At 42.1% G+C, this 12,107-nt stretch overlaps 1 protein-coding gene across 2 annotated transcripts in view; it reads right to left on the bottom strand.

Moving 5' to 3' along the window:
- The window catches only part of smurf1 (SMAD specific E3 ubiquitin protein ligase 1), a 28,364-nt gene that overhangs the window by 13,773 nt on the left and 2,484 nt on the right, over positions 1-12,107 (bottom strand). For both annotated transcript variants that reach the window (XM_034088985.2, XM_034088986.2), the window contains exons 2-6: positions 3,210-3,248; positions 2,267-2,375; positions 1,817-1,950; positions 545-610; positions 364-439 (exon numbers count right to left, since the gene is read on the bottom strand). In XM_034088985.2, the coding sequence (XP_033944876.1) occupies positions 364-439; positions 545-610; positions 1,817-1,950; positions 2,267-2,375; positions 3,210-3,248 (424 nt within the window). The remainder of the gene's footprint in view (positions 1-363; positions 440-544; positions 611-1,816; positions 1,951-2,266; positions 2,376-3,209; positions 3,249-12,107) is intronic.

Below are 12,107 nucleotides of genomic sequence, written 5' to 3'. Positions count from 1 at the left end.
GAAGGCTGGATAACTGACCAGTGAAACGGCAGCAGCTCGTGCTCTGCGAGGAAACACGACTCAAAGAGAGGAAGCGTTTAGGGATGAATTTGTTTACAGCTACTCGTTTCTGTGTACACACAATGACCGAAGAGGCAAACGCAATAACTGTATCCAACCGTCCCTGACAAGGCAAACAAACTGCAGGTCTGTAAACACCCCAACAAAGACATCAATCGTGACACTTACAACAACGTAAAAACAAAGGCTCTATCACTTCCAATATAGCTGAGAAAGCGTAACATTCAACAGTGTCACAACAACATTTTATTTTCCCGTGAGGTTGTTGTATTGTGTGTCTCTGAGGTCTGGCACTGCACTCACCCGTCATTTTCCAGCAGCCCCCTGCAGTCCACCACAGGGCCACCGCTGCCGATGCGATCTCGCGTCTGTAAGCTCACTGAACACAAGCAGCAGGTCAAAAGGTCAGAGGGCAGAATATTCACGCAGTCAAACAGAAGTTACTCTGGGGGCGAGGTGATGTATCCGTGTGTCCAACCCTTACCTACGATCTGCCCCCGCACTGCGTCACTGTCCGAGGGGTTCAGCTTACAGAGGTCTAGTCGCTGGTCTGGAAAGGAAGGAAATGTAAACCAGAGGATTTCTGCATTAGCCTGCTGAGCCCCGAGTCTGTTTTTCAGGTTTCAGACTCCAAAATGACATTCCCAGAGCAAATGACTATTGTCTTCACTTCTAAAAAGGTAAATTAACAATCTTTTTTCTCAAAGCAACGATAAACCTGCGAGTTGGATGTAGAAAAGTCAGAATCAATATAGATTTTTTGATAAATTCCGATTGAACATAGTACATTTTTTTAAATTATAGTGTCCGTCTAAAAAAAGACCATTACTTATAGTGAACACCACCCTTGAATGAGGGAATAGTAGACTAAACACTTTAGGAATCCACACTATAACATAATAAGTACCCTGTATCAAGATTGATGCAAAACAAGAGACATTTGACCTTTTTAAGGAGAGATTTAGAAGAAAAAACCCACTTCTGGGGTCATGTGGGTGTATTTGCCGTTTCTCTGGAACCCATTGGTCGATTTTGATGATTGACATCTCTTTTGAACCGTTAGAGCCAATAGAATCGAAGGGGAAGTTCCACATACACACACACTACCATTGAGAAGTGAAAGCTATGCGCAAGCAGTTGAAAGCAATGTAACGCTCTGAAAACTGAAATCTAGGTTTATTGCTGATGGATTATCAGAAATCATTTCAAAGTGACACAGACACATTGGATTAGCCTTCAGCAGCGTTTTTATCGTTTTAATGCCATTGAACACGACTTTTGATCAGAACAACAACAAAAACATATTGCCGTTTTTCCTTCGTAATGCTACGTGTTGTGAAGTCTGGTTTTGTTTCCCATGTTGCGAGTTCTGATCGCTCAGTGATGACACTAATACCTGTAGAATCTGTGGAGTCTCAGTTTGCTAATCGATATCTTGTTTGTGCAGATACGATAAGTAATAATGGTATTTTAACGTGTGTTCTGTGCCAAGTATGTTAGCATTTTTTCGCTCAGGGCTCATTTAGACGCTTCTTGTGAGACTTGTGTTTTGTTTCGGTAAAAATGGTTCGTATCGTCAGTTAGCTGAGTTTCTTCCCGTTAAGTGGGTATGACACATTAATAGGTTTTTAAAATGTTAAGAAGCCCTGAGACACAGTTTCGTGAAAAAAAAAAAACCGCAGCCCCCTGTACCGGGGGCTCTCGGGCTTAACAGGTTAATGTGTCCTTAAAATTAACACAGAAAAGAGGGACTTACATCCTGTGTCTTTTAGCCTGCTGATGGCGTTAGAGAGCAGTCGTATGCAGCCCAGGAAGCCCGCCCCCTGCCGTTTATGGATCTTTTTGTGGTTCCATATGCTGATCGTGATGGAGTCTGTTTTTCCAATGTAGCTGAAAAACACATGTTAGATTCAGAAATCACTTCATGTTTAATACAACACAGTCTGGTGTCAAGAACATAAGGTTTTGTGTCTTGACCTTTAAACAAATATAAACAAAGAAGTTGAAAATAACCGTGAGTTGCAGCCGTGAATATAAAGTCTCCCTTTTTGTGAGACATAGTGTGCCTGTGTGAGTGTTTGAGAATAATGGACCAAATTTAATTGATAAAAGAAGACATCTTTGAAGTATATTGTTCAAGATAAAACCAGTAAGGACACATGTATTTAAGTGTATAGTAGCTGTGGTTGTGTGGCGGTAGACTCACAGGTCGTAGTGCTGATTCCATTTGGGGTCCAGTGTGCTCTTGACCGTGTCTGTCGAGTGGCATTGACCCGATCCATCCACCACAACCTTGGCGAAGGGATCCGGTAGTCCTACACACACACAGCTCAGATTAATAGCTTGTATCCCCCACGGTGAAACCCAATGAGATCTAGTTATTAGCAACATCTCAAATGGCTTAAGTGATGCAGATAACATCTCTCTACAGCAAAGCAGACATTCAGCAGATTACTCTTATTATCTCTACTTTGACTAAAACCAGTTAAAAAGCTCTAAACCAATAACAGCATATGTTATCTGCTTTTTGGGCAGCGCATTATTTAATAAAAGGGGATGAAATTAAAACAAAGATATGGTCATGACAAAGAGCAACTGAGGGACACCAATAGCAATATAGTGGCGTCTGAATGAGTTAGCATGTTAGCAGTTCGGGAGCCCTTGTCAACATTTTTTTTTTTTTTTAAATGTGTTTTTGGTTTGAGGGTCAATGTTAGAGTTCTGTGGTTAACACAAGGCTGAAATATCTTTCCATTTTGTTCTAGAACGTAAAACACGTCAGTAGATGAACCCTAATCCTAACCCAAGTTGCTAAAGACTTCTAAACGTCATCCAGCCGAATGTTAGCCGCCTTTAGCATGTGATTATCCTGCTGAACAGAACGTGTAAGTATCAGAAACTCCCGTCTGCTAGAAGTCTTCATTTCTGCAATATTCCAAAATCAGATTGACTTTTTGTCAAGGGAACCATTGAGATGCCAACTTCCCGTTCCACCTACACAAATAACGTCCCCACCGCAGCGCTACACGCGTTTACAGAGTCGGTTTTGATGTCACACACAGACCCTCATTGAAACACATCTCATCATGTAAACCAACCGTCACCACGTGAAATCATGCACATGGAAACGAGCACATCTCAATACTTACGAAAGAAGTCTTTCTTTGCGAGGTTCTTGGCACATAATACTGCAAAAGAATAGAAAATCATTATGAACAAAATGCCGCACACACAATATGTAAATGATCTCAGGGTGTGTGTAGGCCGGTGTAAATCTACACTGGAGCGCAGTGTGGAGGAAGAACGCTGCGCAGGGTAATATATGAAACACACACACACACACACACACACACACACACACACACACACACACACACACACACACACACACACACACACACACACACACACCACACACACACACACACACACACACACACACACACACACACACACACACACACACACACACACACACACACACACACACACACACACACACACACACACACACACACACACACACACACACACACGCACACACACACACACACACACACACACACACACACACACACACACACACACACACACACACACACACACACACACACACACACACACACACACACACACACACACACACACACACACACGGCAGGGTGCCTTCGCTGCCACATCATCTTTGTGGATCCAGAGAGCAACACTACACTTTTACACGTTCCTAATCGTGCAATAACTATTTACTTTATTGAGTGTGTGGGAGTGTGTGTGCAATTTCTTGTTATTTGTTTGCCAGGCTGCCTGTATGGTGGCGTTTGTCATTCTAGGTCACTGCGGTAAAACTTAAAACAACAATAAACTAATTATTAGAAAACACACCGCGTCGTCCAGTAGTCGAGGACTTGGTTACCGGGCAGTGTGGGCATCGGACACAAACAAGCAGCCTGTTTGCATGAAGCTGATGTCATGCAGTCAGAAAAGAGTAACCTGTAATCGACGTAATAACTAGAATAATATTTACACTGCATGTATACATGTCCGGCGCTAAGTACCAGCTTTTAGGTCGTTGCTGGAACATTATGCGGTCTGACAGACGGGACAAATTGGATATAAACATGTTGATGAAATGGCTCTCGGTGCGAGCTCTCTTTGCTCCAACACACCCGAGACGGACTGCAGCAACCTGTCTTCAAAATCCCTTTATTAGTCCCACAGAGGGGAAAGAGCCACACACAGCTCAGTGTTGCATATCTTACATGCGTTACAAAAAGTACTAAGCTATAACATATTAAACAATATGCTAAAAAAAGATAAAGTTACATAATTTTCAAAAATACAGATCAAAAACAAATCAAATCCTGTAGCAGTTCTTAGGGTTTAGCAGCCCGGTATATATTACGGCCCGTCCACACTACAGCTTCAAAAACGGTTTCCAACGCGTCTGCCCATTCACTTTGAATGGGGTGACGTCACTTTTCGCCGAACTGCATTGTGGGAAGCAGAGCGGAGCTTTCCTGGCGTTTCAGGCTGCAAAAGTTGAGCAATGTTCAACTTTTGAAGCTTCTGAAGCTTTCGGTGGAAGCGTCAGCCAATCAAATCATATGCCGGTACAAGCTCTAGCCAATCAAACCGCTGCTTGTGTGTCAGGGGCGGGAGATTCATGTGATTGGTTGTTGGTCGAGCTTCAGACACACCGAGCTCCAAGCTTTTGTTGAAGCTGTAGTGTGGACGAGCCGTAACAGTTATTAAAGATGGCGTATGTATATAAAGAACATAGTTTGAATTAAATTGTATTTTTTTTTATGCGAGTCCGCAAACAATAGAATGAACAGAAAACTGATTAATTTCAACGTTTAAGCAGAACACATTTTCAGAGTAGCATCATTATTATTATTAATATTATTATGTGTCGTCTCCTATGTTAGGCGGATTATCCAGCTAAAAAACTAATCGTAATTTGACTAAAATTAGAATTGTCGTCGTTTCAAAATGTCATTCTGAATGAACATTGTGTTGCCGAGAAGTCACAGCCGACAGATCGTACTCTACAGCTTTAAGAACAAGTCTGTTTACTAAATATCTACACAAAAAACACAATAAAGACAATCAGGCCATGATCCAATTACTCAACTGTTCAATTCAAATAAAAATAACTAGGCAATATTATGAATCATATTACAATGTACATACAGTTGCAAGAAAAAGTGAACCCTTTGGAATGACCTGGATTTCTGCATAAGTTGGTCATAAAACGTGTTCTGATCTTCATCTAAGTCACAACAACAGACAAACACAGTCTGCTTAAACTAATACCACACAAACAACATACCGTACTTTTCGGACTATAAAGCGCACCTGCATATAAGCCGCAGCAGCTAAAGTGTCCGTCTGTCTTGCTCTCGTTCTGTCTCTCAGTTCCACTTTTACTTTGGCGCGCTACCTGTCTCACTCTTTTCCGGCCTCCAGCTTTTCCTGCTGGACCGGTCCTAGAGCCCGTAGTGTTACAGGTGGTTAATTGTACCTGTAAAATCCATAGATTTAGGAGGTTCCCTAGTGGCCGTTAGCTGTACAAAAAAAGTCGCGGTTTATGGTCTGAAAAGTACGGTATATGTTTTCATGTTTTTATTGAACACACCATGTAAACATTCACAGTGCAGGGTGGAACAAGTATGTGAACCCCTAGGCTAAAGACTTCTTCAAGAGCTACTTGGAGTCAGGAGTCAGCCAACCTGGAGTCCAATCAATGAGACGAGATTGGAGGTGTTGGTTAAAGCTGCCCTGCCCTATAAAAAATACACACCAGTTTTGAATGAGCTATTCTTAAGAAGCATTGCCAGATGTGAACCATGCCTCGCACAGAAGAGCTCTCAGAAGACCTACCATTAAGAATTGTTGACTTGTATCTCTGAAAGCCTTGATGTTCATCAGTCCACAGTAAGACAAGTTGTCTATAAATGGAGAAAGTTCAGCACTGTTGCTACTCTCCCTAGGAGTGTCCGTCCTGTAAAGATGACTGCAAGAGCACAGCGCAGAATGCTCAATGAGGTGAAGAAGAGTCCTCGAGTGTCAGCTAGTGACTTAAAGAAATCTCTGGCACATGCTAACATCTCTGTTGACGAATCTACGATACGTAAAACACTGAACAAGAATGGCGTTCATGGGAGGACACCACGGAGGAAGAAGAAGAAACATTGCTGCACGTTTGAAGTTTGCAAAAGAGCACCTGGATGTTCCAGCACTACTGGCAACATATTCTGTGGGCAGATGAAACCAAAGCTGAGTTGTTTGGAAGAACACACGACGCTATGTGTGGAGAATCCAAAGGGTTCACATACTTTTTCTTGCAACTGTACATCAAATATAAATAGGGTTTTTGTTCCGTGGTAGTTTCGACACCTTGATGAACAAAGGGATGTCAGGATCTCTGGAGAATCAGCAGCACTTGCTCTGCAGGTATGGAGGTGTTCAGTTACCACATGGATGCCTCCCTGGAGGCGGGTAACTCAAACCACTGACCGACAGGTAATTAAGATAAATTGCGGTGTTTGGTGACCTGGAACAACTGGCAGAATGTGGCAGAATGTGTTAAAAGAGAAATACTTTGGGTCCGTTTCTGTGTGTAATTATATCACGTCAATCATCTTTATGCAACCAGGCGTCGTCCTTAAACTGCTTTCACAGGCTTCGTTTAACACTGAGCTTTAAACAAAACTAAAATGATATTCATTATAATAACAATATCATCATTTATAAAACTAAAAACGCCAATGCTGGCTTCCACATTTCCCTCTAGAGTCCGCTGCTTTTCTCCGTCTTAAATAGTTAAATAAATGAAGCACTTTAATTGATTTAGTTCTGATCTTTATTTAGATTAAAAGTAATACAATGATTATTCAAAAGATGTGTGGTTTTTTGGGAGGGGTGCCGAAGTTGATCATGATCAAATGGAATAATGCAATGTGTGCCATAGCGAAGTGTGTTGGGTCTAAAGGTGTGTTTTGCTCCGCCCACCGGCCCCTCACAGCGGGCAGCGCCGCCCCTCCCTACTCGCAGATCACGCAGACTCAAACCTCATCTTATGCCCACATTCCAGCTGAGAGGGTCTTCTCTACAGCTGGCCTGATTGTGAACCGTCTCCGCTCCCGCCTCTCCCCCGAGTAGACATGCTCGTATTCTTAATCAACAATGAGTATTGAATAGCTGCATTCTGTTACAGGTTGCTGATCTCGGTTGTGATGGGGTTACGTTAGCCTGTAGGCCTGTAGCTGTCAACTGTTCAAACTGTGATCACCAGTTCAATACATTTGACTAATTCAATTGGTGTCGATAATTGTTTTTTTTTCTCCAACATTTTTCCCACATTTTTATTTTATTTTATTTTATTTTATAGGATATGTACATTTCGGTTAACCGTTTTTTTGGGGGTCGAATATTCGAATATACATTTGCTTTCAAATTCCCATCCCTATTACCAAGTCGTTTTGAGCATTCGAAGTCTGACGACACCTACATTTACTGTTTAATTATTTTAGATTCATTATTTAGTAGTGCTTTATGCTTTTATTTGAAAGGCGGTTTCCGGCATAGGATGATTCAGACACCTGGTAGGTGTGTATATGTTGCAGACAGGTCTAGGGGGGGTTAGCGCGCCAGAATAGGCATATGGTTTTTTAGCAGGCGAAGACAAAAGGAGGCCACAGGAAAGGCAAAAAGGGCAAGATGTGGGAAAACCATTGTCGTTGTAGTGTGGGATAATGGATCAGTGGAATATAACTGCACAAAAAACACGTTCTTGTCTCTGGACTTTGGATCCTTTCTCCTGCGTCTGGTGCCAAAGCGGCAGTTACATTTTTGAGTCAATTTCCCGTTTTATTTTTTATAATTTTGCTCCTACAGCAACATGAAAGGCATGAAGATTGGTTGGAGTGTTTCAGAAAAAGCGAAGGCGTCTCATGATCTATTAAACCTGCTGCTCCCGTCTCATTTGCTACACCACCTGACAGGCAGTGTTATCGTATCTTTGCGGCCAAATTAAAACCTGGGCATGATGTGCTTTGGCCCAGACAGACCTCTAGGAAGTCAGTCAGCCAGCCGGCGGTTTAGGATGTGGTGACTTCGTGCGGTGGCGTAGATGTGTCTGGCTAACGGTGGTTTACTTCCTGTGATTAACTCGTGGAGAATGGCTGCAGGATATCCTTTCCTCTTCCTCATCGAAACCCTGTTCATTCCTCCTCCTCCTCCTCCTCCTCCTCCTCCTGACTCACACATTCCACTCTCAGACCTCATCTTCTCCCAGACACAATGAAAGAAACACAGCTGCAGCGGGACAGAATCAAGTTTCTAATTTGCCCGGCTTCCTCTTTTAGACGAGCAGACGAGGAAGACTTTTTCCGGCACTGTCACATCTTTGCCATCCATCTTATGCTTCCATCTTTTCAGAAGAGACGGCCCTAATTCAACCCTCATCCCTCTTGTTGCACCTCTTTGACCGGCTCTGAATATGTGACGGGCCCTTTTTTCTGAGCGTCTCAGGAAAGTCTTCATCCTGCCAAGGTCACGGCTGGTAAAGACACACACAGCTTCGGCTCAGCTGGTTCTCAATTTACCCCGCTTTCTTTTTTTTGGCATTTATGTCCGTTCCTTTTTTACACATTTTTTGTAAAAACCAAGAGGGAGCCAGCGGGGGGAGAATGATTCTCAATCTTGAGTGAACACACAACACCGCAAGAGAGTTAAAGGAAAGGGGAGCTTTTACCACCTCAGAAGCAACAGTGTTAAGAATTTGAAGCCGTACATTTTTTTAGCCCAACCTCCCTCAAATATGCGTCTAATTATCTCTACTCCTGCACTTATTTTCTCAGGTATGACAAGCACCAGAAAACTGCAGAAGCTTGTTAAAGCGTCTTAAATCAAAATAATGGCAGTTTTTCTGTAAAAGCTGCCGAGGAGCCGCCATTAACTATCTTCACATTTAAATCAGTACTCGTGACGACCACGAACCGAAGCAGTCTAAATACTGCCATTTTTCAGATGAAATAAAGCAGAAGGACCCATGTGAGATTACAACAAAGCCACTTCCTTCCCAAAGACATGTGAGCAAATATCTCACCTCCTTAATAACATGCCCTGCGCCGACGGCTAAACAAGCACAGTCTGACAAACAGTTCTCCCAACACACACCGACGCTAGGCTACAGAGCATCTCTCTGTTGTCACATTTACAGGCTCTCCATTGTCAGCTCCTGCATCGACTCTGTGCTTCTGCACCGGCTGCTGGCTCAGTAAGTGAGAGGATTAGAAGTGCTTATGCTGCTTCCAAAGTAAGCATGATTCCCCCTTTCCCTCTCCCTCCATCTCTATCTCACACTTGAGCTGCTTATTGTGTCCTTTCCTTTTTCAACTGCTCTTTTTTACCGTTAGTTATTCCTCATTCTGCCACTTTCTTCGCCTCCATCCCATGTCGCCTTCTGACACGGCTCTGTGTTTGGGGACAAATAGTTGAATCCAAGTGCGAAGTAACAAAACATTAGCAGGACGTGTTTAGGGCTCAACGATTAGTCGATTTTAAATCGAAATCGCAATTTGAAATGATGCAATTATCAAATTGCAAAGCCTGCGATTTCTTTTTTTTGTTCTTCTTGTGTCAGTCATCCACACCAATCAGAAGTGCTGTGCTCCACATGTACCAGCCATTGTTAACCAATCATTAGTGGCCCATGATAGAAGGTGATAGACAGATCCAATCACCTGCCAAGTATTTTTGAAACACTTTTCCAAATGGCTTCCAAAGGAGCTTTAGATGGTTTGGTGAAACCGTCTGAGTCAGGTTAGCGATGCTCCATCACATGTTTCTACTACAGCGTGAGTCTTAAACTGAAGCTTGACTTTAAAGCAACCCAACGGAAGTTTCATGTAACTTTAGTTCTTTCACTCGTAGCGCGGGCTGCGGGGGTGCTAGAGACGGGAGCACGTTGATACGACCTTCCGAGCCGGAGATATGGCCGCATTTTATAGAAACTTCCGTTGGGTCGCTTAAACACAAATATCGCAAATCCAATCGCAATATCTGTCAGAAAGATCGCAATTACATTATTTCCCCAAATCGTGTTGCTACCATGAGCAAAACATCATATCCCTGGAATCACTCATTCTTTTATGCATTAGATGACATTTTCTTTTCACAATAACGCATTCCTACCCAAACAAAGCAACTACTTCTTCTTGGGCCCAACGCGAGTCCACAACGCTTATTTTGAAATTACAGATTCATTGACATTTAAAATCAAAATCACTACATGGACTAGTACAATGTTCAAATGGCAGGAAGCGCAATATTTGGCAAAGGCTAAATATGTGAAGATATCTGAATGAAGTATAATTTCATTTGATAATGGGAACCATATCGCGATACGAGTAAGATTAACCACAATCGTGCAGCACTGATTTCGGTTTACTTTACCACATACTGACAACAACCAGTCCCTGATAGGAAGTATTACTTAAAACAAGCAACACTTTATCAAATAAGAAACCTTTTTGATCATGCATTTGAGGCCCACTTTCGGTGTTTAATACTCTTGGCTTGAGACACAAATGTGACAAAACAAAGTCCTAAAGCAGACAGGCGAAATCTTTATCTGCAAATGTTTCTCTACAAGACTTTTAAAACGTTTTTTCATCATAGTTTTCCTCTATCCGGTACAATAGTCTCCATTCACATCTCACTCGAGCATGAAACCTAATTTGACACTTTTGGAAAAGCCCCTCTTATTTAGCTAACTTAAGCTAACCAGAACACCGCCTTCCAGCTAGCTAAAATATGTCCATATAACCCAGTCTCTAAAATGTGACCCAGAGTCAGACTCGCCCTGGTCTTTGTCTGCGTCTCCGCCACACACGCAGGCTTTCAGATGTAGGCCAAACAACCCCTCTCTCAGACTAAACACAGCGCTGGCCAGCCACAGCATTGCTCTCCCATTGGCTCATCACACATTCCTCACCCAATTAGAATTCCTCTCATACCTGTGGGGGCGGGGCACAGTCAGGGGCAATAACCACTGTTTGCACTCAAGCTGAAATAATGAGTACCCTCCACTGCGTAAAACACCCATACACACTTTCACTACTTTCTTTCAGTCTGAAACACAACACTGATGCAGCATTCCTTGAACTAGACTTGAAGATTGTTTTTGTGTTATTTTAAACAGATTACTTATATTGTATTTACCATGTTGGTACTGAAAGGGCTGCTCAAATGCAACCAAATGTTATCAAGATCATAATATGGACCAGTGGAATACTCAGACCAGAGAAAGCTGCATTTATGATAAAAGGTTTAATATTTTTTTAATTTATTTAAAAAAGTGTTTAGATTATTGCAAAGCAGCCTACAAAGTGGATACACCAGACTTAATCAAAGGTTTTTGTTTGGAACATATCCTCCTCTTTTTTTTACCACTACATAATCTTTTAATATATGTGTCAATCATAATGAGAGTTATGGTTCAAATACGACATCACTCCAATATCATCATCATATCGAAATCGCAATTTGAAGGGAAATACTTTCTAATAGTGATTTTTCATTAACATGCAGCTCCATACTGAACCAAGTCCCTATGACTGCATTTCTCTTAACTTGGGCTCAAGCTAAGGATTATTTTAAATTGTTAATAAATCGATCAACTGTTTCATCGAGGGACTAAAACAGGAAATACTGCTGTTGTGAGCCCAGATTGCCGATTGAGACACTAACTGGTTAATACAGATAAACATATCTTGTAACTAAAATGAGAACAATGTATGATAAGGTAAGAAGTACGCCAGATCTGGGAGTGTAGCTTTCGTCAATACTCTCTGCAATAATCAAAATACTCGGCTCTCTTTAAATCAAAAAAAGGAATAGAGTAGGAAAATAAACAGCCAGCTTGTAGCTCTTTTACTCGGCATCATCCCTCACAATCATACACTTGAAGTGCTCTCCTGCACCGGTGCATACAGACCAAAAGAAGACCTATTTAGGCCACAGGCAGGCAGGCACATTAT

The sequence above is a fragment of the Pseudochaenichthys georgianus genome, chromosome 8, assembly GCF_902827115.2.
Source record: "Pseudochaenichthys georgianus chromosome 8, fPseGeo1.2, whole genome shotgun sequence".
Lineage (NCBI taxonomy): Eukaryota > Metazoa > Chordata > Actinopteri > Perciformes > Channichthyidae > Pseudochaenichthys > Pseudochaenichthys georgianus.
This window is presented reverse-complemented; position numbering and strand designations above follow the sequence as displayed.